This window comes from Psammomys obesus, unplaced genomic scaffold (genome assembly GCF_907164565.1).
Source record: "Psammomys obesus unplaced genomic scaffold, mPsaObe1.curated_primary_1811, whole genome shotgun sequence".
NCBI classification, from domain to species: Eukaryota; Metazoa; Chordata; class Mammalia; order Rodentia; family Muridae; genus Psammomys; species Psammomys obesus.
In genome coordinates this window covers 1,185,627-1,213,083 of record NW_026586662.1, presented here as the reverse complement: position 1 = coordinate 1,213,083, position 27,457 = coordinate 1,185,627, and the positions used below count along the sequence as shown (strand labels likewise).

Sequence of the window (27,457 nt, the reverse complement as noted above, 5' to 3'; positions counted from 1 at the left end):
AAAAAAAAAAAAAAAAAAAAAAAAAAAAAAAAAAAAAAAAAAAAAAACAAAAAACAAAAAAAAAAAACCAAAAAAACCAAAAACAAACAAACAAACAACAACAACAAAAAAAAAAACCCCACACATCCAACAAAGATAAACTCAGAAGTCAGCATTTAAACCTATAATAATTGCAAAACCCAGATGGCTGAAGACCAGCATAAGAACAAACAGCCAGGGGAATATGGTACCATCAGACCAACTGTCCTACAACAGCAAGCTCTGGATATCCTAATATGGCTGAGGCACAAGAAAATGACCTTAAATCCAATCTTATGAAGATGATAGAGGCCTTTAAAGAGGAAATGAATGAATCTCTTAAAGAAATACAGAAAATTACAATCAAACAGGTAAAGTGTTCAAGACCTAAAAATGGAAATAGAAGCAATAAAGAAAACACAAACTGTGGGAATCCTGGAGGTGGAAAACCTAGGCAAGAGAACCAAAATATTGATACAAGCATCACCAACAGAATACAAGAAATGGAAGGGAGACTGTCAGGCAAGAAGATACAATAGAAAAAATTGATACATCAGTCAATGTTAAATCTAAAGAGTTTCTGACACAAAACAACCAGAAAAATCTGTAACACTATGAAGAGACCAAACCTAAGAATAACAGAAATATAATAAGAAGATTCCCAGCTGAGAGGTCTATTTCCAACAAAATCACAAAAGAAAATTTCCCTAACCTAAGGAAGAGACGCCAATAAGCATACAAGAAGTTTACAGAACACGAAATAGCCTGAACCAGAAAAAATCCTGCCACCACAGAATCAAAACACTAGCTGTACAGAAGAAAGAAAGAATATTAAAAGCACCAAGGGAAAAAGGCCTACTACCATATAAAGACAGACCTATCAGAATTACACCTGACTTCTCAACAGAGACTCTAAAAGCCAGAAGGGCCTGGGCAGATGTCTTGCAGATCCTAAGAGACCACAGATGTCAGCCCAGACTACAATAGCCAGCAAAACTTTTAATCACCATAGACGGAGAAAACCAGAAATTCTATAACAAAACCAAATTTAAACAATATCTATTCACAAATCCCGCCCTGCAGAAGATACTAGAAGTAAAACTCCAACCTAAGGAGGTTAACTGCAGCCATGAAAACACAGGAAAAAAAATAACCCTACACCAGCAAAACCAAAAGAAGAGAAACACACACACACACAACAACCAACAACATCAAAATAACAGGAATTAACAGTCATTGGTCATTAATATTTCTCAACATTAATGCAGTCAATTCCCCAATAAAAAGACATAGGCTAACAATGGATCTGAAAACAGGATTCATATTCTGATGCATATAAGAAACATACTTCAACATCAAAGATTGACATTGCCTCAGAGGAAGGGCCTGGAAAAAGATTTTTCAAAGCAAACGGACCCAAGATGGAGTAGCCAGATGGAGTAGCCATTCTAATATCTAATAAAATAGACTTCTAACCAAAATTAATCCAAAAGGATGGAGGATACTTCATACTCATCAAAGGAAAAATCCACCAAGATGACAATTCTGAATATCTATGCCCCAAATGCAAGGGCACTCAACAGAAATAATAAAACTAACAGATGCTATGACCACATGGACCTAATAGATATTTACAGAATATTTCACCCAAACACAAAAGAATATACCTTCTGCTTAGCACCTCATGGAACCTTTTCCAGAACTGACCACCACAAAGCAAGTCTCAATAGATAACAAAAAAATTAAAATAACTCCTTGTATCTTATCAGACCACCATGGATTAAAGCTGGATCTTAACAACAGAAACAACAGGAAGCCTACAAACTCAGAAACTGATGCAAAAATATTCAATAAAATACTCGCAAACTGAATCAAAAAACATATCAAAAACATCATCCACCATTATCAAGTAGGCTTCATCCCAGAAATGAAGGAATGGTTCAACATATAAAAATCCATCAGTGAACTCCACCATATAGACAAACTAAAAAGAAAATAAAAAGCACATGATTATCTCATTAGATGCTGAAAAAGCCTTTGACAAAATCCAACACCCTTTATTACAAGTCTTAGAGAGATCAGGGATAAAAGGCATATACCTAAACACAATAAAAGCAATATACAGCAAGCCAATAGCCAACATCAAATTAAATGGGGAGAAATTTAAAGCAATTCCACTAAAATCAGGAATAACATAAGGCTGCCCACTCTCTGAATCTAGTCAATATAGTACTTGAAGTTTTAGCTATGGCAAAAAACAACTGAAAAAGACCAAAGAGATACAAACTGGAAAAGAAGAAGTCAAAGAATTGCTCTTTGCAGATGATATGATAGAATACATAAGTGACCTCAAAAATTCTACCAGGGAACTCCTAACGCTGATAAACACATTCAGAAAAGGGCTGGATACAAAATTAATTAAAAAAATCAGTAGCCCCCCTTTATACAAACAACAAATGGGCGGAAAAAGAAATTAGGGCAACAACACCCTTCACAGTAGCCATAAATAATATAAAATATCTTGGTGTAACTCTAACCAAGCAAGTGAAAGACCTGTATGATAAGAATTTCAAATCTCTGAAGAAAGAAATTAAAGATATCAGAAGATGGAAAGATCTGCTATGATCATGGATCAGTAGGATTATACAGTAAAAATTGCCATCTTACCAAAGCCATCTACAAGTTCAAAGCAATTCCCTTCAAAATTCCAAAACATTTCTTTATAGACCTTGAAAGAATACCCAACTTCAAATAGAAAAACAACAACAACAACAACAACAAAAACAGGATAGCTAAAAATCTTGTTCAATAAAAAAACTTGTGGATGTACCACCATCTCTGATTTCAAGCTATACTACAGAACCTAATAAAAACCACATGGTATTGGCATAAAAACAGACAAGTTGATCAATGGAATCAAGTAGTATCCCATTGTGTAAATGTACCACAATTTCTGTATCTATTCCTTAACTGAGGGGCATCTGGGTTGTTTCCAACTTCTGGCTATTACAAATAAAGTTGCTATGAACATGGCTGAGCAAATGTCCTTGCTGTATACTTGAGCATCTTTTGGATATATGCCTAGGAGTGGTATAGCTGGATCTTGAGGTACCACTATTCCTAACTGTCTGAGAAAGCACCAGATTGATTTCCAAAGTGTTTGTACAAGTTTACACTCTCACTAGCAATGGAGGAGGGTTCCCCTTTCTCCATATCATCTCCAGCATGTGTTGTCACTTGAGTTTTTGATATTAGCCATTCTGATGAGTGTAAGGTGAAATCTCAGGGTTGTTTTGATTTGTATTTCCCTGATGCCTAGGTATATATCCAAAATATGTTCAACTATACAACAAAGACTTATGCTTAACCATATTCATAACAGCTCTATTTGTAATAGCCAGAAGCTGGAAACAACCTAGATATCCCTCAATGGAGGAATGGATATAGACATTGTGGTACATTTACACAACGGAATACTACTCAGCTATTAAAAACAAGGAAATCATGAAATTTGCAGGCAAATGGTGGGAACTAGAACAGATCATCTTGAGTGAGGTAACCCAGAAGCAGAAAGACACATATGGTATATACTCACTCATAAGTGGATATTGGCCATATAATATAGGATAAACATACTAAAATCTATACTTTTAAAGAAACTAAACAACAAGGAAGACCCTAGGGAAGATGCTCAATCCTCATTCAGAAGGACAAATGTGATAGACATTGGAAGCAGGAGAAGACAGGGAACAGGACAGGAGCTTACCACAGAGGGCCTCTGAAAGACTCTGCTGATTGAGGTTTTATTATTATTATTATTATTTTTTTTTTACACTTTATTCACTTTGTATCCCCCCATAAGCCCCTCCCTCCTTCCCTCCTGATCCCACCCTCCTCCCCCTTCTTCATGATTGCCCCTCCCTAAGTCCACTGATTGAGGTTTTGAGCAGAGGATGAGACTCATAGCTAAAGTTTGGGCAGAGTGCAGGTAATCTTACGAAAGAAGGGGGAGATAAAAAGACCTGGAGGGGACAGGAGCGCCAAAAGGAGACCAACAGAGACAAACAAACAAACAAACAAACAAAATCCACCCCCCCAAAAAAAACCAAACCAAAAAAAAAACAAAAACAAACAAACAAACAAAAAAAAAAACAACAAAAAAACCAACCAACCAAACCAAACCAAACCAAACAAAACAAAAAAACCACAAAACATTAGCCCTGGGGTTCCTGCAGAGACTGATACCCCCAACCAAGGACAATGCATAGAGAGGACCTAAAACCCTGGCTCAGATGTAGCCCATGGACTCAGTCTCCAAGTGGGTTCCCTAGTAAGGGGAGCAGGAACTTTCTCTGGCATGAACTCAGTGACAGGCTCTCTGATCACCTCCCCCGGGGGGGGGGGGGGGAGGCGTACAGCCTTGCTAGGCCACAGAGGAAGACAATGCAACCAGTTCTGATGAGACCTGATAGGCTAGGGTCAGATGGAAGGGGAGGAGGTCCTCACCTATCAGTGGACTAGGAGAGGGGTATAGGGGGAGAAAAGGGAGGGAGGATAAAATCGGGAGGAGATGGGGGAGGGGGACACAGCCGGCATACAAATTGAATAAATTGTAGTAAATGATAATAATAAAGTTAAAAAAAAAAAACAAAACAACTCAAGCAACAGCTCATGCTAGCGAGGATGTGGAGTAAAGGGAACACTTCCCCATTGCTGGTGGATGTGCAGACTTGCATAACCACTTTGGAAATCAATTTGGCAGTTTATTAGAAATATGGGAATAGTTTTACCTCAAGATCCAGCTATACCTTTCCTTGGTATATACCCAAAAGATGTTCCATCATATCAAAAAGACACTTGTTCAATTATATTCATAGTGGCTTCATTCATAATAGCCAGAAATTGGAAACAACCTAGATGTCCCTCAAACAAAGAATGCATAAAGAAAATGTGTTACATTTACACAATGGAGTTTACCCAGCCATTAAAAAGAACGAAAATTGCAGGCAAATGGATGGAATTAGAAAAGGCCATTCGAGTGAAGTAACCCAGACCCAGAAAGACAAATATGGTATGTACTCACTTATAAGTGGATATTATAAAGCACAGGATAATTACACTACAACTCACAGACCAAAGAAGCTAACTAACAAGGAGGGCCCAAGGGGGCACACTTGAATTTTTCTGAGAAAGGCAAACAGATTAGATATTGGAGGGTGAGTGGTGGAAGGGGTCTAGGTGGGAGAGGTATGAGAATAGGACAAGAGGGATGAGACGGGGGAATGGAGCCTGAACTGTCTATCTCCTGTAACTAGGCAAGACTTTCAATGGAGGGTTTATGATACCAACCCAACCATAAAACCTTAGACCCACAATTTCTCCTGCCTACAAGATGTGCAGGGGTAAAAGATAGAACAGAATTTGATGACTGGCTCTGCTTGAGACCCATGCCACGAGAGGCAGCCCACCCCTGACACTATTAGTGATATTCTGCTATACTGGCAGACATAAATTTAGCATAACTCTCATTAGAGAGGCTTTATCCAGCAACTGATGGAAACAGATACAGATACTCATAGCCAAACATTAAGTGGAAATTGGGGAATCCTGTGGAAGTGGGGCAGGAAGGATGGAAGGAGTGAGAGGGATCAAGGGCACCATAAGAAAACCTGCAGAATCAACTAACCTGAACCCGTAAGGGCTCACAGAGACTGAACTGCCTACCGTGGAGCATGCATAGGATGGAATTAGGCCCTGTGCACACATGTCACAGTTATGCAGCTAGGGTCTTCATGTGGGACTCCTAAAGCAGGAGCAGAGGCTGTCTCTGACTTTGTTGCCTGCTTCTGAATCCCTCCGCAAACTTGGCTGCCTTGTCTAGCCTCAGTAGAAGATGTGCCTAGGCTTACTGCAACTTGATATGCCAAGGCTGGTTGATATTCCATTTTCTGAGGACAATAGGAAGAGGGATAGATGGGGGGAGAGAGAGAGAGGTGAGAGGGAGGGCCTGGTAGTAGAGGAGGGAGGGGAAGCAGTGATCAGGATGTAAAGTAAATAAATAACTTAATTAATAAAAAACACTCCCAAAACAAAGTTACTAATTTTTAAAGGCAACAGTTACCTTCATACTGTTTCCTATTTTAGCAATGAGTGTATTTACTATAATGAAGAACTTTTTAATGTATTTTAATGTTCTTTCTTTTTTAATATTTTAAATACATTTAAATCTTGATGTTTTTAAAGCATAAGCACGCGGCGTGTGTAGACACTGGGTGACGCTGCCCTGGGATGGCAGAGGCATTGGACCCCCTGAAGCTGGAATTAGAGGTGACTGTGAGCTGCCTGAAGGAGGCAGTGAGAACTAAACATGGGTCTCACTAAAAGGCGCAGGCCATGTTCTTTTCCAAGAGCTGGGAATTTGTTTGAAACAAAGTATATATGTGCCCCCAGTGTAATGCCTGTGATGTGGCTCGGTGTGATAAGTGCCCAGGGAGAGGTTGTACTGAAGAGTAGGGACCATTTAAACCAGCTTCCAGAGTTTTCTGTACATTAAAGTCACATGAATACTAAATGCTAATCTTAGATACTTCCTAATTTTCAAATAATATATCTTAAAATAATGGGTTTTTTTTTGCACACTGAAATTTCTATGATTACTAACCTCAATAGTTAAAGTCCTTATTCAACTTACCTGTGCTACCCGTAATTCTGCTAGAAGATCCGTAAAACTCTGGGTTTTGGTGGGTTCTGCATTTTCAACTCCTTGAGACAGAAAACGATTTTTGTTCATCTGTTCTCTAATTTTGAAAATTAAAAAAAAAAGATTAATAAAAAAAGTATTTCCTTTAATACAAAATATTCTAATGAATTCCAAACTATATGAATCACTACATGTTAAAAAGTAGACTTGAGGGAAATGCTTATGCTTTTCACGTTAGAAGAACAGGAATACTAAGATTTTTGGTTTAAATGAAATTTAAAAACATTTGCTTCTAATTCTCAGAGAAAATGAAGTGTTACAAAAAATGTGCTATTTTTCTAGAGCTTTCTGTGTACTCCTGATCTTACTGTTGCCACCTCCTTTCTTTTGACAAACAAAAATTCCAATTTTAAACATGGAAACAAACAAAACCAAAACACATCTGGACCTCAGATTCTATTTTTAGATACTTTTAAAAGAAATCTATATAATATAGCCTTAATGTTCTCAGTAAGTTATTTAAATAAATTATTTTATCATGGAAGTCACTTAGTTTGGGATTTTGGAGTAGTTCTTTCTAGAAGCCAGGTAGTAAAGATGCTTGTTTATCTAATATCTGACACAGTCACATGTAGTCCAAGCTGGTTTCTATGTTGCTAGATGGCTGAAGATGACCTTGAACTTCTGAGCCTCCTGCCTCCCCTCCAGAGCACTGTGATAACAGGTGTATGCTACCAGGCCCTACTGTAAGTGGTACTGGATACTGTGCCTGGACTCTGCCAACTGAGTTACATTTCCAGTTCAGATAGGATCTTTATGAGATCTAGAAATCCGTATGAGAAGCATCTAGAAAGAAGATGTAAGTATTTTCAAGCATCAGTTCAGCACACCTGGCTTTGGGGCCACACTGACCAGAACTGGACATTAAAACACAGACCCACACACCCTCTGCTTACCAATCTGTATAGCTGTCACTTCTATCTACTGGAGGGTGTATATTTTTCTGTTTTACACAAAAGAGTGTATGCTACACTCTTGTAATATCTACACTTTTTGTGTTACAAGCCATCTAAAAGAAGGTAGCCTGTTACTAAATAAGGTTAGCATTCGTGACATTCACAGTCAATACAACTTCTGGTAACATCCTGTGTGACTGGACATTGATGTGAAATGATGAACTGTTATTTCCTAGCAGAAGGCAGTACCTAGTTTGTGCATGGTTGTAGGTTTGGCATTTATCCTTCTAACAGTAAGGTGATGATGGCCCAGGGTCTGGCAGATGTGTTCCACTACTCTGCAGTGAGTGCTGGACATAGTAAAAACTCATAGGTGTTTTTTGTTTATTTTGTTTTTTTCTCTCTGAACAACTGACTTCAGCCAAACCTGGAAGACATTCCAAGTTCCTTCACAGGTACATCCCAGCCAGTGGCTGGGGCTCAGCTAGGTACCAAGTATAGAGCAGTCTATTCTTTTGAGCTTCCTGGTGACATCAGAGTGAAGCTAGCCTTCAGATGAGATCACACCATTTACATCCTCTCGTCTTTCTTTTTCTCTTTTTCTACGATCATTGTTTCTTTTTCTCTTTCCAGAGTTATTCTACAGTTCTTCTGTTTCTACAGAACCTAAGTTCAAAGTGATACTATGGTTTTTATTTTTTATTTTTGTATTATTGAGCAAATCATTGTTTAGGGAATAATTAAGCATTTTAGGCTTAAGTGTGGACAAAGACAAATGCTCTAGTTTCAGTTTCTTAAAAACAATGGCGACACACTCAGATATGTTGAGAATACTGTTGAGAATACTAGCTATCAATTACTATCAGTTACTAAAAGAAAAATCCTCTGCCTCTGTAACATAAAAATTATGAGACTTGAAGTCAATATACAAGTGAGAATAGATACATGCTAAAGTATCATTTTTAAGAAAAAATGCATTATTAAGATGATAACATTATGCTTAGAAACAGTTAAGCATATTTAAGTGTAAGAATTTCAAAAGAACTTACTTTAAAGAAGCTATCTCACTAAATAAATTCTGATTTTCCTTAAACATTCGCTCTTCATTTTTCTTATTTTGTTCCTGAAGATCTTTTACTTGATTATACAACCTTTCATTTTCCTTTTTAAAAACAGAAAAATGAATTTTAGTTAAGTTAGCAGTACTTTATAACATAAAATGGAATGTTAGTAAATAAATCATTTAGGTGGTCTTTAAATTTTCCTGCCTTTATTTATATATTTTTTATTCACTTATTTATTTAGGTTTTTCGAGGCTAACTAGTGGACTTGCTTTGTAGATCAGGCTGGCCTTGAACTCAGAGATCTGCCTGCCTCTGCCTCCCCTGAGTGCTGGGATTACAGGCACTACACTTGGAAAATTTGCTTTTTTAATTTTATAAATTTAAAATTTTTTTCATACATCTTCTATCATCATAGAAGGCAAATTATCTAGACACAACTCTTTCTGAAATGCTAAAATTGTTTACTCAAAAAACAAAGTGTTAAAAATTCCCCTAAATTGAAGAATCTAATGGCAGTGTAATAAACTGAATTTCATCAGTGCAAATGCAAAAGGCAGAGTGAAGACAGAATCAACATATCTTTATCACCTATGTGGTGGGCTAGGAGTGAGAGAGCCCAGTGGGGCTATACACCCAATTCTGATTTGGGACAGGAAGGGGGAAAAAATCAGAAGTAGAGGAAAATTTCATAAGTCTGGCTTTTAACAGCGAGGTAATTCAATATGGAACAAATGAATCTGTGATTAGATTCATCTGTAATTAATTAGATTAATCTGTAACTTACTGACCTAGCTTCATATTAAGAATTTGCTGAAAACTAAGAGCTTTTGAGGTGGTAGCAAACTATGGATTATCTCAGCACATGTGGACCAGTGCCTGGCAGATGGTATCAACACACACAGCTTGGATATTGTCTTCTGAGGGGGCAGCTGACATACTTAAGGGTCTGTGAAATTTGAAAAATCCCTCTGTTTGGCAAGATGAAGCAGTGGATGAAGAATCTGAATGGATCTCTCTAAACTGAGGGCAGCGTGTGCTAGCCAAACATTCAGAGCAACTGTGTGAAAATGCTTTTTCTTAATCCTCTCTGGGTGATAAAGAATAGCGCAGAGCTCAGATTATAGTTGTAAAAGAGAAAAAAACAATTAATGAGGTGGGAGACAAAAGAAGAGAAATAGGACAAAAAGTAAGGCAGAGAAGGAAGATAAGTCTTAAAGCCACTGAAAACATCTACTGCTATAAACAAACAGCTCATACTAACTTAAAAAAGTTCATCCTTGGGCATTAGCACTTGAGTACAGATTGTTATTGCTAAAAATAATATCAAGACTAGTCAAACTCTATTACAAACTTTGTAGAAAGCAAAGGAAAATGTGCTCATCTCTAAGGAACATGGCTATTAAAATAGCATGTAATGATTTCTGACTGGCTACTACGTGCTTGGTTATGAGGCTAGTCTGTATTGTTTTATTTTGAATTTCACTATACCTTATTCACTATTGTCCTTACTCATAAAAACAGAAGGGTGAGAGGTTTTACACATGGCTTCACAGTTTTAGAGTTAAGATTTAAAACTAGGTTTTTATTTAAATCCAGAATTGGCTACTTTAATCTGGCTAATAAGAAATGTGCAGGTCCAGATGTAGCCCAAGGCAGTTTAGTGGGTTCCATAGTAATAGGAAGAGGGACTGCCTCTGACATAAGCTGATTGGCCTACTCTTTGATCACCTCCCCCTGAGGGGAGAGCAGCCTTACCAGGCCACAGAGGATGACAATGCAGCCACTCCTGATGAGATTTGGTAGACTAAGATCAGAAGGAAGTTGAGGAGGACCTCCCCTATCAGTGGACTTGGGGAGAGGCATGTGTGAGGAAGGGGGAGGGAGGGTGGAATCGGGAGGGGAGGAGGGAGGAGCTTATGGGGGATACAAAGTGAATAAAGTGTAATTAATAGTAAAAAAAAAAATTAAAAAAAGAAAAAAAAAAAAAAGAAATGTACAGGTCAACTGGGCAAGACAGTGCATGTCTATACCAAACATTTGGGGGGTGGATCACAACCTTGAGGCTCACCTGGACTATCCATGAGTTCCAGGGCACCGGAGGAAGACCAGGAGGGAAGGAGGAGGAAAGGAGAGGAATGATGTATGTTAGGGTGAAGACACTACATCTTACATGACCACAGCGGTATTTTTAATGTAACTTGATATTTATGATTAAAGGATCAAAACCAGAGTTGTCAGAGGCTGAAGAACTACCACACCTGCTGATACCCTTGAAGAAGTGTCTCTTGTTCTTGGATCTCTTTTTGGATTTGTTTCAGTTTTTCTCCAGTGATGGGATCAGATGTTTCTCCAAATTGTAGCCACCTCTGTTTTCTGCTTGTTTCTTCAAAGCTACTTAGCTTTAAGAAAATGGAGAAGTTGTTTAATTTGCAGAGGAAAATGAAGAAAGAAGTGAGGAAAATAGTTTTTTCAGACCCAAACAACCTCCATTACTAAGCATACTGAGAAGTGCTGTGACCACAGTCAAGTCAGCACAGAGATTTTTTTGCCGAGAGAAGGGCCTCAGAAGCATTATGCTGACATGCTTTGATACTGCACCTTCCAATGCTTTTCTTGCTAAAACTCTCATTTTTCTGGGGTTCATAATGAACTCACTGATATATTTTTAAAAGAACAGCTGACATGGGGAAATCATCAAAATGAGCCAAGTTTTGATTTTCCCCAATGGTTCAATTCACTCTTTCGTAAGGAGAGAACCAAGAATGAAGTCTGTATTTTATGTGACAAATACATCAATTCAACAGCTCCAGGCACCAAGGATAACAAGGAATTTAGTAGGAAGCACAGTTTTGTTTTTTGTTTGTTTGTTCAATAAATAAAAAGGGAAACTGAATAGTGCACTCGGTACCTTGGCCTGAAGAATGTAATTTTCTTGGTTGAGTTTGAAGAGCTCTCTCTCCTGCTGCCTCTTTAGGTTTTCCATGGTGTTCTCCAGCTCCTTCTCCTTTTCCGAGAATGTGATTTTAATTTGTTCAATTAGTGCTTGTGCACCCCTCCATTTTTCCTCTGCTTCCTGAGCTCTTTTCAACATTAGTAATTCTTTCTCTCTGTTTCCAACATAGGATCCTGAAGGCTCCTTTCAAAAAGAAGCATTGCTTCATTACACTACTGTATGTTTAAAACTTAGAACACAAACACAAAAATGAAAACTGGCAATGACATGTTAATAGTTCTACAAAGAAAACGGGGGCTGGAGAGATGGCTCAGTGGTTAAGAGCACTGTCTGCTCTTCCAAAGGACCTGGGTTCAATTCCCAGCACCCACATGGCAGCTCACAACTGTCTATACCCCAATTCCAAGGGATCTGACACCTTCAGAGTAAAAATAAAATAAAAATTAAATTATATGTAAAAAAAGGCAGAAACAAGTAAAAAAAAAAAACAAAAAACGGTAAGAGTGATGTAAATAAGAAAAATTAATTTTATATTTTATTTGTGCATATTAATCAACTTCAACTGTGATATTTTTTTACATAGTGTTCAATTAACACATACTTTATAATTTACTTTTAAAATGATTTTAAGGTATGAAAATTATAACTATTAAGAAGAACTTCAATACCTACAGTCTGAAACTGAACAAGGGCATCATCTGGGGGGTCTTCAGGCCTCTTAGGTGTGGCTAGGCTACCTTCACTTTGAGGGGATGGCTTATTCAGAGCTGCAGGCTTGATGAGTTTTGTTCCAGATAATATTTCTATATATTGCAGACAACAGAAGAAAGCATCACAGAAGTCAGGTTGAAGGTGCGGTGCATTCAGCAAGGATGGACAATGAATATGAGGACAGCAGCAATGGGAAGGTAAAATGGTGATTGTTGCACAGGCTGAGGCATCACCCCACCCCACAGCTCTTTCACTATAGTCACTGCAACCCCAGAAGCCACCCACAGTCAATCTCTGCTTTTGCCCCCGGATACCTGAAATCACAAATGGAGCTGGATCAGTGTGAGGAGACTGTGAAACAGGGTAACTTCAAGGCTTTATCACTTTAAACAACTTATCCTCTAAGATGGCCAATACTCTGTTCAGGACCAGGCAGCTAAACACAGGTGGTCTTGTGTGTGTGAGTCTAGCCTGCCAGTCTTTTTTACAACAGAATTTGCCATTCCTGATGTTTTTGTGTGTGAGTGTGAGTGTGAGTGTTTGTGGAATGTTTATCTATGCACCATGTTTGTGCTTGGGGCCAAAGGAGGCCAGTAAGGGACTTTGAATCCTCTGGTAGTGGAGGCACAAACAGTTGTAAGCCACCATGTGGGTGCTGGCAACTGAACCAGATTCTCTGCAAGAGCAGCAAGTGCTCTTAATAGTGAGACACCTATCCAGTATTTTTCCCCTTACTTAAGAAAAAAAATTCTTAATATGAAATTCAAATAGCAAACACCTCATAATTAAAACCCCAAAGCTCTCTTTGAAGAAACAATGAATTAATAATATTCAATAAAAAAAAGAACCAAAATAATTCCCATTGGAGCCACTATAGGTAAGAGACATTCAAGTTCCTGAATAACCAGAAGCATGAGCTCCATCTCCAAACTGAGAGAAATATAATTACAAGACAGAATAAATATACCTTGAAAACGTAAAACCACTTTACGTTTGGGTAGCACAGGAAAGGGGAATATCACTTCATATTTCTTAGAGGGGAAGGAAGTGATTGGCAACACATAAAATTGAAATTGAAGGCAGGAAACACTAACATGGCTTTAACAACCTCTAAAACAGTGGTTTTCAACCTGTTCTTCTAGGCCAAGGACACTGCCCTCCCCACTAACACATACCTAATTCTGTGACGGGCAGCAGTGTGCTTAGCTCAACATAACTGGCTCCTTAAACTGTACACAAATTGTAGTGGCCACAGTTGTATTCAAAAGATGGAAGCACAGGTTCCTAGCTAAGTGTTCTAGAGAAGAAATTTTAATGAAAACACTAGGATTTGGCTGCTTTATTGTCACTCCACTTCATGGCTCAGTGGTTTTGATCATTTATTTTCCTTGCAGAGGACCTAAGTTTGCTTCCTCAGTCCCATGTCCACTGGCTCACAATCACCTGTAACTCCGCCTTCAGGGGGATCTGATGCCTCTGGCCTTTATGGGCACCCGTACATACTTCCACACAGACACACATACATAATTAAAAACAAAAATAAAAGGGCAGAAGTCACACTAGATTCTGCAGCAGGAAAGAAAAGATCTTTCTCAGCTGTCGCTCCCAACTCCCTATCTATGGATTCACTGTTACATCAAAGAGAAAAGACTTTTATTTGATTATACAATAGGGCTTATTTTTTAATCCAAGCCACTGTTGATCTGTGTAATCTCTACACTTCCCTTTACCAGTTTACTTCCCAAGGAACCCAAACTGTAGCAATTAACCATGCCCAAAGAATATCAGTTCTGAGTAACTAAAGCTGCTCTAGGTAAATTATTAATAAAAAGTCAGACACACACACACACACACACAAACCGCCATACTTAACAGTCTAAAGAGAGACTGAAGTAGGTCAGTGAAAGAACAGATATGGTCCATCACTACATTTTTTGGCATAAAAATGAGTAATTTTTTATTCTGATAGACACAAATACTGTAAGATTCTGAAATATGGGAAAACAAGTTTAGACTATGTTAACTTTACTCATAAAAAGTGTTGCCTTCATCTATCAACCCATCATTCACCTTATTCCTTTCTAAATCACTGTGACACTTCTGTCTTCACTTGCAATCTTTTCAACATAATCAGGCGCTGCAAGCCCTAAGCTTTGGTTCCTGAATGTTCCTTCCCCCTTAGCTGCTCACTCACACTGGCATGATCTAGGGATCTTATCACCAATCATGGAATGACTTTATAACCTCCAACTCAGTATCTTTTGAATGCCTGTTTCCTATCTTCCCTTTCCCTCTTCATTGCTATCTTACAGCACCGAGTTTGATTTCTGAAGGAACTGATGAAATTGAAGGATGATCCACATTTCCTCCCTCTAGTGCCTATCCAGCTGCCAGCTTGTTCTCTCTTCCTGTGCCTCCACATTTCCTACAATTCACGACTGTTCACACTCCCAGCTAATGCAATCCTCTGTGCACCATTATAAGCCAAGGACGCTGCCCTGGTGCAATTAGTTCTCTACCTACTACACTGTCCATTCTTTTTCTTTCAACTAAGTCTTTCTAACAGCATACAAACATACAGTCACCACTGCCTCTAAGAGCAAAGCCAACGTTTCTTTTTAAAAAACTTTAGAAAGATTTATTTATGCATTTTATATATATGAGTGTTTTGTTTACATGTGTGTCTGTACACTAGAAGAGTGTTCAGATTCCACTGTTGTGCACCATCTTGTGAGTGCTGGACCTTGTGAATTCAGGACCTCTGGAAGAGCAGCAAGTCCTGTTAACTGCTGAATATCTCTCTAGGTCCTCCTTTTTTAATTTAAAAATATTTACTTAATATTGTGTGTGTACAATAAGTGTATGATGTGTGTGGAGCTAGAGAGGTCAGAGGATAAACTTTAGGAGTAATTTCTAGCCTTCACATTCACGTGGGTTCTAGGACTAACTCAGGTTGCTAGTCTGGAGTGGAAAACACCTTTATCCACAGTGCTATTGTGCTGGCCCTCAACTTAACTCCTCCTCCCAAGTCAGCTATCGCTGCTGTCTTCTGTCCTCCTCCAAAAGGTTCTATTGCTTGGAACACTAATTCCATCCCTATCCTCTCCTACTCCCATTCAATCTGCTTTGCACATTTAGCTTTGCCAAGAAATTGACCTATCTACATTGCTGATGACCACCTGCTTGCTAAAACTGAAGGGCAGTTCTCAGTCCTGTTTCTTCTCCTGGGGGCAGCAAATGGCAGAACAGACCCTCCTTGAGATTTTACTTCTCTAGACTAAAGATTCTGTCAAGGTTCCTCCTGCTTCACTCTGCCTGCTTTGCAGATGCCTCTGATCTCCTATAGTTCTCTCTGATCTCCTATAGTGAGTCCGTTTGTGTTTACTCTCTAGTTGTCCTGTCATAGCTTCAGGTGTCCACTTGACACAAACTTAAGGGTCACGGGGAAAGAGGGAACGTCAACTGAGGAAGTGCTTCCATTAGACTGGCCTGTGGGTGGTATGTCTGTGGGAGCATTTTCTTGACTGCTAACGGAAGTAGGAGGGTCTACTATGTATGTTGTGACCCCTAGGCAGGGGGCCCTGGGCTGTACTAGGAAGGTAGCTGAGCAAGCCAGGATAACCAAGTCAATAAGCAGCATTCCTCTGGGTTTCTGCTTCAAGCCCCTACCTAGGATTCCCACACAGATGGACTGAAGCTTGTAAGCTAAAACAAATCCTTCCTTCCCCAAGCTGTTTTTGGTCATGGTGGCATACCATAATAAAAGAAAGAGGTAACTAACTAGAACATCCTCATGCTCAGTGAGTGTCATGGCTTAAAAAAAAATAACTTTTTTTGGCTTTTAATAAACTCCCAAATGGTATCTTGAGTCTATACTTCCTCTTGAACTCTAGACTTTCAATCTAACTGCCTTCTCATTCCTGCTTATAAGCCAAAAATGTCATCTCAAAACTAAATTTCTGGGCTTCCTTCCTTTCAGCTTAAAATATCTTCAGTTGCAAAATAAGTGACCTAAACCAGGTTTTTTTTTTTTTTTGTCTTTGTGTAGCACTGGCTGTCCTGGACTTGCTTTGTAGACCAGGCAGGCCTTGAACTCACAGAGATCCTCCTGCCTCTGCCTCCAGAGTGCTAAGATTGAAGGTATGTACCACCATGCCCAGCTCCAAATCAGTTTTACCAATTCTACTTTAAACATATTTTCTTCAACCACTTTTCACTGTCTTCACTGCTAATATCCTCTAAAAATCTGTAAACTAAACTTACCAAAAAGGAATATACAGTTCTTCACTACTCTTCTCCACAGAAACAAAGAAAATTAAATAATGCACTATATGTATCTAACTCTGTCTTGAAAAGAATATATTCTTACCTTTCTTTCGAAACTGATTTGAAGTGGGAATGGATCTCACAGTTTTACTTTTTGTATTGTCCTTTGGAGTTTTCTTTTCAAGAGCAGAGAATAATTGGAGTGGTGGACTGGGTTTGCCGTAGCCTGAGCTCCGAGCTGACATATACAGTCCACTTTGTGGCTTTCTCTTAAGCAAAGGAGGTGCACTTCTGGTCTTCTTATATAAAACCTGTTTACCAGCCACAGGTCCCTCTTCCCCAGCACTGAGCCTCGGCCTGGGGGTCTGCACACAACAAGTTTAAACTCTTTAGTACCGGAATGAACTTCAACTACTGTTAAATGAAAATTTATCAAATGGCAAGATTGTGATTGGCAAATAATGTGGTTTGTGAAGGGCAAACTGCTACAGCAAAGTTCCATAATTCATTAGATTTTCAGTGTTTTGAAGCCTATCTTCAAAGTTAGCATTAAGACAAAGTACTTCAAATTAATAAAGCAAAATAAGCTTGTGTGTGTGTGGCTACTAGAATAATGAAGACATCAAGGAGGAAGATATTTTGAAATGACAACCAAAATAACTTCTTTCTTTTCTCTGGATTTAAGGTACATTAAGAACATCCATACTTGTGATGGCTAGTGAACTGTCAACCTGGCAGTCTAGCTAGAGATGGGCCAGGGAGCGAGATTTATCCTGACTGTGATGAGGATGCTCACCATTCTATGACCGGGATCCCGGGATACACAGAAGGCGAAAGCGACTGTGTTGCATATGGGACTCATTGCTCTGTTCTTCCTTCATCTCTGCTGCCTTGACTTTCCCATCATGACTGGCCGCACTTTAAACTGTGATCCAACAACCACTTTTTCCCCCCATCACTTTTTCCCCAGAGTGTTTTATCACAGTAACAATAAAGAAACTAACACAACACCTTGCCTCACTCCACAGAAATGAGATGCTTTATACAAAACACAAAATCAAAAAGTGAAATACAATACTAGAACCATGGGAGCTCTAAAGTGGAAAGATAAGAACAGAAAGAAGGCACAATGACATGTGAATTTTGTCACAGTTGCTAATCACAATCCTGTAAAATGCCAACTCTCCTGTAGTGCAGTAGTGCAGACTTATGAGGAAGATGAGCCATGAGCAACACTGGGATGCAGAGACTATTTTCTGAAATTCTCCAAGTCCTAGAGTAGTTATTAAAAAGAATGAAAAAGAAAAGAAAAAGCAAGAGAGAAGTGTAAGGAAGTACTTCCAGAAGAAAGTAAATGCTACTTTGGTGGTACTTTGAACTTGGAGAATGGAAGTTCTGTTAGTAAGTCCTACCCACAGGAATGACATCACCCACAAATGATGTCATCAGCCCTGCTAACCCAAGCACATACTTCTTACCTGGTTAGTTTTGTCATCCTGAGGTAATAGCGAAGATGTTTTCTTCCTCAAAATCTCAAGGTACATTTTGTCCAAATGTTCTTCCGTAGCAGCTGGACAGCTGCTGTGTGTGCTCTCACCTGCTGTCTTGTGTAAACCCACACTTTCATCATGTTTGTGGGGAAACTGGCTCGCCTGCCTGGGGTCTTGCGAGATAGTGTTTGTGTTCATCTTCAACAGTAAAGAGCTTACAGATTCCCCTTCTTTGCTGTCGGATGCTTTCTTCAGGCTAGAAAACAAAGCAGCGCACAGTATAGATTGCATGAGGCATAATTCCTCAAGTTCTTCAGGTATCCACCCACATCTGTACATACACGAGCTGTTATTCAAATGAACATAGAGTGTTAAACATGTCATCACAACACAGCACAACAGTGAGCCAAGGACACCCACAGGTTATCACGTTGACTGTTTATACTTCTTCCTGCTCTTTGAGGCAGGGTGTCACATAGCCCAGGCCAGCCTCTAATGCACATTTTAATAGAGGGCAGCTCTGAACTCCGGATCCTGCTGACTCCACCTCTGAGTGCTCAGATCACAAACATGTGCCTTACGCCTGACTAATTTCAAATGATTTTAATGCAGCACAATAATTTTTATTCATAATTTCTTATTAAATCAACATGTATTTGAGTAGGGAAATTTTTTTTAATAAATCTCTGTAAAAGACTCTATAAAGTGACTATAATTTATAACAAGGAATCAAGGAGTATAAACACTAAAAAATGCATAAAAATAACCAAAGCATAGGAAAATTAAAAATAAAACAGAAAAATCACCAGAATTTAAAATTAAACCATTTAATGAACTGAAAAAATTAGATAGCATTAAAAATGGAGGTGGCTCTGTGGTTAAGAGCATTGCTGCTCTTGTAGAGGACCTGGTTTCTGTTCCCAGCACCCACACAGTGACTCACGACTGCCTATAGCTCTAGTTCCAGGAGACTCAAAATGTTAGCCATCGGCCATCTGGTTATCAGGAGGGCGCTAGTAAGACACTGCCAAACCAATTTGCTTTTCTTTCTAGGCACACAAGCAAATCACTTTCCACCTTCCTTGGACTAGTTTCCCAAGTGCTGGTCCTAACATAACGCAAGTTAAAGTGACAAGCCACTTATTTACTTGCTAGATGACACTATAGCCTCAAAGACAGAAGACTGGGCACTAAAAGCCTACATAGAGGAGAGCCTGTGCAGCCTCACTGACCCAGGTGTGAATGAGAGATAACTGATGATCACTGAAAGTTTTAAATGTGCTAATGGCTGTATTACTGACATTTCTAAAATTATTGTTCCCTGGATCATGTAACTATATTTGTCTTCAGGTTCTTTTTGCTTGTTTGTTTATTCTCTTATTTTTTCTTGTAGTATACATAGTTAACATAAACTAACATTTCAGTGGTACAACATGCTTACAATGTTGAACAAACTTTACTGTGTCCACCCCTATACCGATTTTGTGAAGCTGAAACTCCACAAGCATCAAAGACCCACTACATTCCCACTAAACCACTGCCATTCTACTGCTGCAGCTCCTGCCTTTCTTCTCTTTTTCCTATGATTTTCAACTATGTCATATAGTTTGGAGCATATGTGTTCGTTTTTTCATGGCTGTCTCACTTCCTTTGCACAACATCCTTGTGCTGTACAGTTTTATGCCAACGTGACACAAGCTAAAGTCATCTGAGAGGAAGGACCTCAATTAAAAAAATGCTTCTATAAGATGGGGCTGTAGGCAAGCCTTGTATGGAACCTTCTTAATGATTGATGGATGATGTGAATGGTGCCATCTCAGTGCTGGTGGTCCTCAGTTCTATAAGAAGGCAAGCTGGGCATGCCATGTAAGCAGCACTCCTCCATGGCCTCTCCACTGGCTCCTGACTTAAGGTTCTTGCCCTGTTTGAGTTCCTGTCCTGACTTTCAATAATGAACAACAATACGGAAGTGTAAGCTGAATAAATCCTTTTCTCCCCAGGTTGCTTTTGGTCATGGTGCTTCAGCATAGCAATACTAACCCTTACCAAGACAATCCTCAACATTCCATTACAATGGTTACCAGAAACAACAGGTAGTGGAGAGGGTGGAGGGATTAGCACTCTTGTGCAGTCCTGCTGGAAATGTCAAACAGCAGTGCTGCTGTGAAAAGCACTGTTCCAGTTCATTACAAGGGGTAAAAGCACATTCCTCTGTGAGCTGGCAATTCCTTCATGAGTATATACCTCGAATAACCAAAAGAAGGGACTACTCCAGAAAAGCTGTTTGTCCTCAATATTTAAACGAATATGTATGTTTTAGAATTCACATCATTAAAATAATTTACATGATGTCTAAGAAACCCCAGCAACACTGACATCGATGAGTGTGCAGGCCCCTCTCTACTGATGCTTATTAGCACAGATGGCTGTAAGAGCACTCAGCATTTGAGGGGGAGATTTTAGCCTAAGCTTCACTGTGTCATTTTCCTCTCACCTACATTAAGTGTGGAACAAGGCCAAGAAATCACAAGCAGATTTCCCCAATAAGAACATGCTAAAAGTAGGGACTCAAAACGTAACTGGAAACACAAGTGCTATCGTGACTTGATGCAAGTGGCTAAACACATGGGCTGACTGTACAGACATACTATCTTGGACAATTATTTTAACTTTCAACCTCAGTTTTCTTGTCTGTGTACTATGGAAAGCAAAGGACTATATTCAGAGCTGCTGAAGGGCTGAATCAAGGCATGTAAGAATGTGTGGCTCTTGTCTACTATTAGCATGCGATGTATGTTAAGTGTCAGCACCATCTGGTTAATTCAGAGTCCCTTTGAGAGAGGAGTCTGAAGATGTCTTCCCATATGTAGTAAGGATGTGAGGAAGAGGATATGATACTGAAAATGCTACACGAATGCAAAGATATTTGCATCAGGTTACTGTAGCTGTCAGTGTCCTGAGGAATGCTACAGCCCTGCATACACTGCCCTAAACACTGAGCTGGAGGACTTCCATAAAGCCTACTTCTCTTACGACCTCAGAGCTTGCCCTGTGAGACAGAGGCCAGCTGGTGACTTAGTCAGAACTGACTGATTCATAAAGCAGAAAACCGATTATTCATATAAAAATACCATTAATTTCCCCGTTATGGTGAATCAACTATCCATGTGCCACTGAAAGATGAGGAATCTTATTTTCAGTGAAAACATTAGGACTAATTAATGGCACCAATATTCTCAGTAGCTCTTTTTCTCTTAGTACGAGGAGATTTTTGATGGAGACAGCAGTGGCTCATGGGTAGACACATGTAAGCTTGTATTTTTCATTAATCATTTACTAAGAATGGTTCCACAGAACAGATGGCTATAAGTTCCCTGTGACAAAACAAGAAGCAAAACAGTAAACACCACTCAGCTGAGTACCCGTCCTGCACAGGGCACTGCTCAAACCTCATACCTGATAGGCTGAAGCTCAAAGCCACTGATCCCATAGGAATCTATCCTGATAGGTTTCATCAGCTCCTCTACTGTGGGCAGATCTAAGAGGGGAGGAAAATTAAACCAGAGACCAAAAATAATGCCTAAATTGCTTAATTTACACACTGAATACCACCAAAATCATTTTTTTCTACTTCATATAGTTAACAAAATGGCATGTGCAATAAACTAAGTGTGTATCACAAAATTATACCAGGAGCCCTTTCTTTGAACTTATAAAATACATCTCTATTACTTATACCCAGACCTCACATACATACTTTCTATGTATTTTTCAATTTCAAAATAGTCTTCTCTATTAATACACATATATATGTATGCTAAGTTTGTTGCTTAATTTGGTCAAGGCACATTAGGATGTGAGCTGCATTCTTTGTTCAGCTCTAACTTTGGAGATGATCCAGGTGGGGTGTCATTTAATCATGTCCTTTCCATCCAAGCACTGAGAAGTCATCACCACATGAATTCTTCTTCAATGGGCACTATTTAGAGAGGATACATAGTAGAGAAATTCTGTCCATTCACTTTTCATCTATCACCATCTCCTAAATCTGTCAGCCTTTACCAGATTCGGCGGTAGAGATGTTCTTTGAAGACTCTTCTTTTTCTTGAAGCCGTTCTTTTACTAAGCTCACGACATTTTCCACAGTGGTAGCCTCAATTCTTGGTTCACTTGTATCTCCCAGAGAATGAGCTATGTGACAGTAAGCCTGATGCAGGGCTTCAGTATCACCACTGCTTTGTCCATACAAAACACCTGATAAAATAAATAACATTCTTGAGCACCACCTCCTGATAGACAAAACACTGAAGTCATTCCTTAGTCTCTTATGAATGGTAAACAAGGCTACAGGACAATGGCAATACCATAAAAGCGGAGTCGAGCAGAATCCTGGGTGAGCTATCAGTACGAAGTCAGAGCAAGTCGCGACAGGTCCTGATGTACTTGTAAAGTCTGACTTTATCAGTCAATGCCTTCTCTTAACCAACCTCTCTGTGCTGGGTAAAATATTTGCACACTTTCTACATGGACACATTCCTTGGAAGGATCCTGCCCTTGTCTTATCACCACTATTCTCTCATACTCTTCTCACTCTGCTGTGTTGTACCGGCTCACTCTGTAACAGTTCTATTATAAGCATGTTCCTGTAACTCTGCAAACCACCAAGTATTCCAACACCTTGTTAAGCAGTTGTGACTCAAAGCTGTTTCTGAATAGCCAAGTCTAGTCATGGGTCCTTTCTGAGCTTGTGAGACACCTGACATTGTCCTTTACCTGGCCATTGTTTCTTTTACACCTTTTTCTTCTTCTTGGAATTCCTACCACTCCAGTCAATGCTTTTCCAGTTTTCATTCATTAATGGCCCATCAAGCGGCCTAACTCTAGTTCTTTTAAAAATCTCTGAATACTTTTAAAACCCTAATTAATTCTTCCCTTTTTCCTGCCCTTTATCCTTTCCTCTGTTTTGAATTGTGTATCATTATTATTGGATGTATATGTGTGCATATAAATACAAAGCACACATGTATATGGTGTGTATATAGATACAAAGGACAACATTTGAGTTGGTTCTGTCTACCTATGTTGGTTCTAGAGATCAGGCCACCAGGCTTGCATGACAAGCACCTTTCCCCTCTAAGCCATGTCTCTAGATCCTTACCCCTTCATTTTTTGAGAAAGGGTCTCATGTAGCCCAAGCTGGCCTCAAGCTTGCTACACAGCTGAGGATGACTTTGAACTTCTGATCAAGTGTTGGATTACAGGCATGCACCATTCACACTTGTTTTACAAAGCACTGAACCCAGAGCCTTATGATACCATTCAGGCACTGCAACTAAGTTGTATTTGCAGCCCCCAGCTAATTTTATAAGGCACTTAGCCTTAACTACATGCCTGTTTCCTCATTCCCAAATCTATTAGCCTTATCTACATGCCTGTTTCATTATTCCCAAATCTATTAGCCTTAACTACATGCCTGCTTCATTATCCCCAAATATACATTTCTGTTCTCATCACTTTTGCGAACACCAAACTCTCTAAAAGACATTTGCACTGTTCTGTAAAGTCAATCAGTTGTATGCTCCTAACCTAATTACAGTCCTCACCAAAACTTGTTTTGCTACCAGTATTGCCTATTTTTAGCTAATGGTACCATTATTTACTCAGTCACAAAAACAGAAACCTTGATAATCACCTTTTACTCTTCCTGCTCTAGTACCTTCCTCCCAACAGCTGACAAATTTTGGGGAAAACTAATGAAAATAATGACCCAATATTTTTAGGAATATTTTCTAATTTTAACAGTGGCTTTTTTCAAAAGTAAAGAATAAGCCATATAATGGAAAAAAATATAAATAGGGTAACTATTTTTCTTTTCTTTTGACATTTATAGTTAATTAATGCTTAAAGCTGATATGGTTAATTAGCACTTAAAAATGAAATGGTTTATATAATCTCATGTTCTATACACAACAGAAACTGTAGAGAGCACAGCTTGTAAGGAGATGTTTTCCCCCGACACTAAAAGTAGGACTTGCTGAACATCATGGAGGTGTGTGTAGTAATGCTTAACAGTGAGGTTTCTTTCTAGCTCATGCTAGAGCTCACCAAGACTAGAATACACATACTGAACAGCAAACATCTTAAATAAACTAAAAGCCTGAAAGTGGAGGATACTATTAGAGCAGAGTTTCCAACAGCTAAAGAGCCGAGTTGTTTGAAGACAATCTGGGGGAAAGGTCTGCCCTGCCATCTCTTACACTGAAGCAACCTACCTGACCCCACCAAAGTCACACAGGGGGGAACAACTGAAGAAGTAATTTTAATGAAAAAAAGAAAAGGCATAAAAGTGCTTTCTTTTTTCTATAAAAATATGAAGACACTGCATGAGATGCTGAGTACATTACAGAAAGATCTGAATGCTGAGTGACTGCACTGCAGCACTGAACCTTCATACTGTTTAGTAGGTGTGAAGGGTGGGAAGAAAGCTGCAGGCCTTAGAGCAAAGGTTCTCAATCGTGGGTCTTAACCCTTTAAGGCCAAAGATTCTTTCACAGGGGTTACATATCAGATACACTACATATTAGATTATTTACATTATGATTCCTAACAGTAGCAAAATTACAGTTGTGAAATAACAATGGAGTAATTTTATTGTTGGGGAACACCACAATACAAGAAACTGTATTAGAATGTCGCAGCATTAGGAAGGTTGAGAACCACTGCCTTAGAGCAGCAAAGAACTAGATGTGCAGAAAAAGAAATGACCTAAAAGTTACAAACTAGAGATTGCAAGGAAGGCTGCTTGGAAACAGAGGGGGGAAAGGTTCTTTGTCAAGTCAAAGCAAATTAAGCCATCCCACAATAATGCAAAATGACCACGCTTGATGGACTTTATGTAAGTAAGAAGGCTTACTTCTCTGCCTTACTCCACGTAGTCACTTTGTACAAGACCAAAGTTTCCTATGCTCTCAACTACAGAAAGTTATCAACTGCCACTGGAGAGAAAAGGCCTTGTCTCACAGAACAACAGCCATCCTGTGATGACTACTCCAGCCATGCATCAGACACAAGACTATGACACCTGTCTGGGAGACAAGTACAAATGAATATAAATAATATAGCCTTATTAGCAAACCCCACTTTTCTATTTACTAACCTTTGTAATACAGCCTAGCAAAGAATTTTATGATGCTAATAAAAGACTGCTTTGACAGGTTACCTACCCAGGCTGCTTATCACTCGTAGAAACATGGTAAAACAAAACAGAAAGTCACTGAGCCTTTCCATTTTTATACCAAATTCAGACGCTCACCTATGACTGTACTTTAAGATGTCCTTCAAATGTACCTTAGGAACTCTAGATAAACACAAGACCCCACAGACATCAACTGTTTATACTATATGCTTTGAGTGCTGTATTGCAGCTTCAATTATTAACTGAAGACTACCAGTGATGATAATAACCATGTGTGATTGCTATGTATTGCATATTTGTGTGTGTGTGTGTGTGTATAAACACATGCCACATGTATGCAACAGCTTGTATATAGAGGTCAAAGGACAACTATGTGGAGTCAGTTCTTTCCTACCTTTACATGGATTTGGAGAACTGAACTCAGGTCATCAGACTTGCACAGCAAGAACTTTTACCTGCTGAGCCATCTCACTGAGCCACTATGCTGTATCCACATTTGCTGACCATTATCACATTATCTTAAAGAGGAGGAAACAGGGTTAAAGATCCCCACCCCATAGCAAGATGGTTTAAAAGGTCCCAACGTGGGAAATCAAGAATATATTACACTTTACATACAAGAATATATTACACTTTACATATATATATATATATATATATATATATATTGTGATGGACACAAAACAGCGGATGGGCATGACAACGGCTTAGCCCTCACCTACAGTGCTCCCCTTGTATTGACAACTCTTGCTATGAGACTAAATGTCTCTAATATCCAGATGGTTATTTCATGTATTTTCCTTGAAATGAAGCTAGTTGCTCACAGAGCATTCTGTAGCTAGAGAAGACTCAAATTTCCACATACTTTACCTGTTCCCGCTAGTTCACCATTTGTCATTTCTGGGAGGGCCTTAACTTTAGGGGTTGCTTTCTCTTGATCAGCAAGCTCAACATCCTCAACAGAGTCTAAAGAATCAAGAAGCACAACTGCAGGAATATAAAAGAAAAACAACCGAGTGTAGGAAACTTTGTTTGACATTTGGTCTAGTAAAATTAATCACATGTAATGGTTAAAAAAACAAGTGTTTACATATAAATGTAGTATAAGTGCGTAATCATGTGTGTGTTTCCACAAACAGGATTTTTCATGGTATATACAAGATAACAGGTTAACATCAAAATGCAATAAGTGATTCCATGTATCTATACATTTATGTAGAAGGTAAAAAAGGCTAGAGAAAAACAGAAAAGGAAATATTTCAAATATAACAGGATGGGGACAAGACAGGACTAAGGATACATGATTAAGAAATTTATGAAATTTAAATAAATCTATGAAATTTAATTCCTTAGAGAGAGATTTAAAAATAAAGACATTTTATTCAAAATTATTTAGATGAGATTTTTGAACGGTCTTAATTACTTGCCAATTAATACTTACCATTAGCCAGCATGCCAGTTTTCTCTTCCTCCTATATTAGAGGAAGAAAATTACATGTTCTGAAAGCAAACTTACAAACTGACCACAAAATGGACAGAGCTCTGAGAAGCAGGAGCTAGAAGATCAGAAATTATGTTTTCTAGATTCCTTCACCAACACTTATCTGAGTCACAGCTTTGTAGGAACTTCTCCATGTCTCTTCTAAACCTGGGCAATTACCAAAACTATTTTATGTCTAAAAAGCTTTGCTCGAAGTACCTAGAGGCTAAGAGCTCATCTACTTTGCTCAAAAATTTTGCTTTTCTTTCTTTCTCTTTTTTAAATACCAAAGTAACAAGGCTATTTCATACAGGAGCCTACAATTATAACATTATTAATCAATCAACTGTGCAAAAATTAATTATCAAATATACATCCATTTCCCCATTTCTTCTACAGTTTGAAGGACATAACTTCAGACAGGAATGCTTCCAAATACTAAAATATAGCAAATCTTTTAAGTAGCATGTCCTTGATTCCCGTCTAGGCTAGGCAGAGTGTAGGGTTTCCTACAGTTGAAACTTTAAATTTATTATGTTGATTCTTACTCAGCTACCTAGGAGGGTTCCATATTAGTACGTACAGCTTATTTTCTTGATAAGTGCTATCAGCATGCCTTTTATT

The 27,457-nt window shown here is 38.8% G+C and overlaps 1 protein-coding gene across 1 annotated transcript in view; it reads right to left on the bottom strand.

Moving 5' to 3' along the window:
* The window catches only part of Cep162 (centrosomal protein 162), a 68,325-nt gene that overhangs the window by 26,922 nt on the left and 13,946 nt on the right, over positions 1-27,457 (bottom strand). Inside the window, exons 8-18 of the mRNA XM_055602558.1 lie at positions 26,795-26,825; positions 26,224-26,340; positions 22,221-22,412; positions 21,615-21,696; positions 18,147-18,414; positions 16,772-17,033; positions 12,364-12,494; positions 11,647-11,874; positions 10,997-11,137; positions 8,724-8,836; positions 6,710-6,815 (exon numbers count right to left, since the gene is read on the bottom strand). Of these exons, the coding sequence (XP_055458533.1) occupies positions 6,710-6,815; positions 8,724-8,836; positions 10,997-11,137; positions 11,647-11,874; positions 12,364-12,494; positions 16,772-17,033; positions 18,147-18,414; positions 21,615-21,696; positions 22,221-22,412; positions 26,224-26,340; positions 26,795-26,825 (1,671 nt within the window). The remainder of the gene's footprint in view (positions 1-6,709; positions 6,816-8,723; positions 8,837-10,996; positions 11,138-11,646; positions 11,875-12,363; positions 12,495-16,771; positions 17,034-18,146; positions 18,415-21,614; positions 21,697-22,220; positions 22,413-26,223; positions 26,341-26,794; positions 26,826-27,457) is intronic.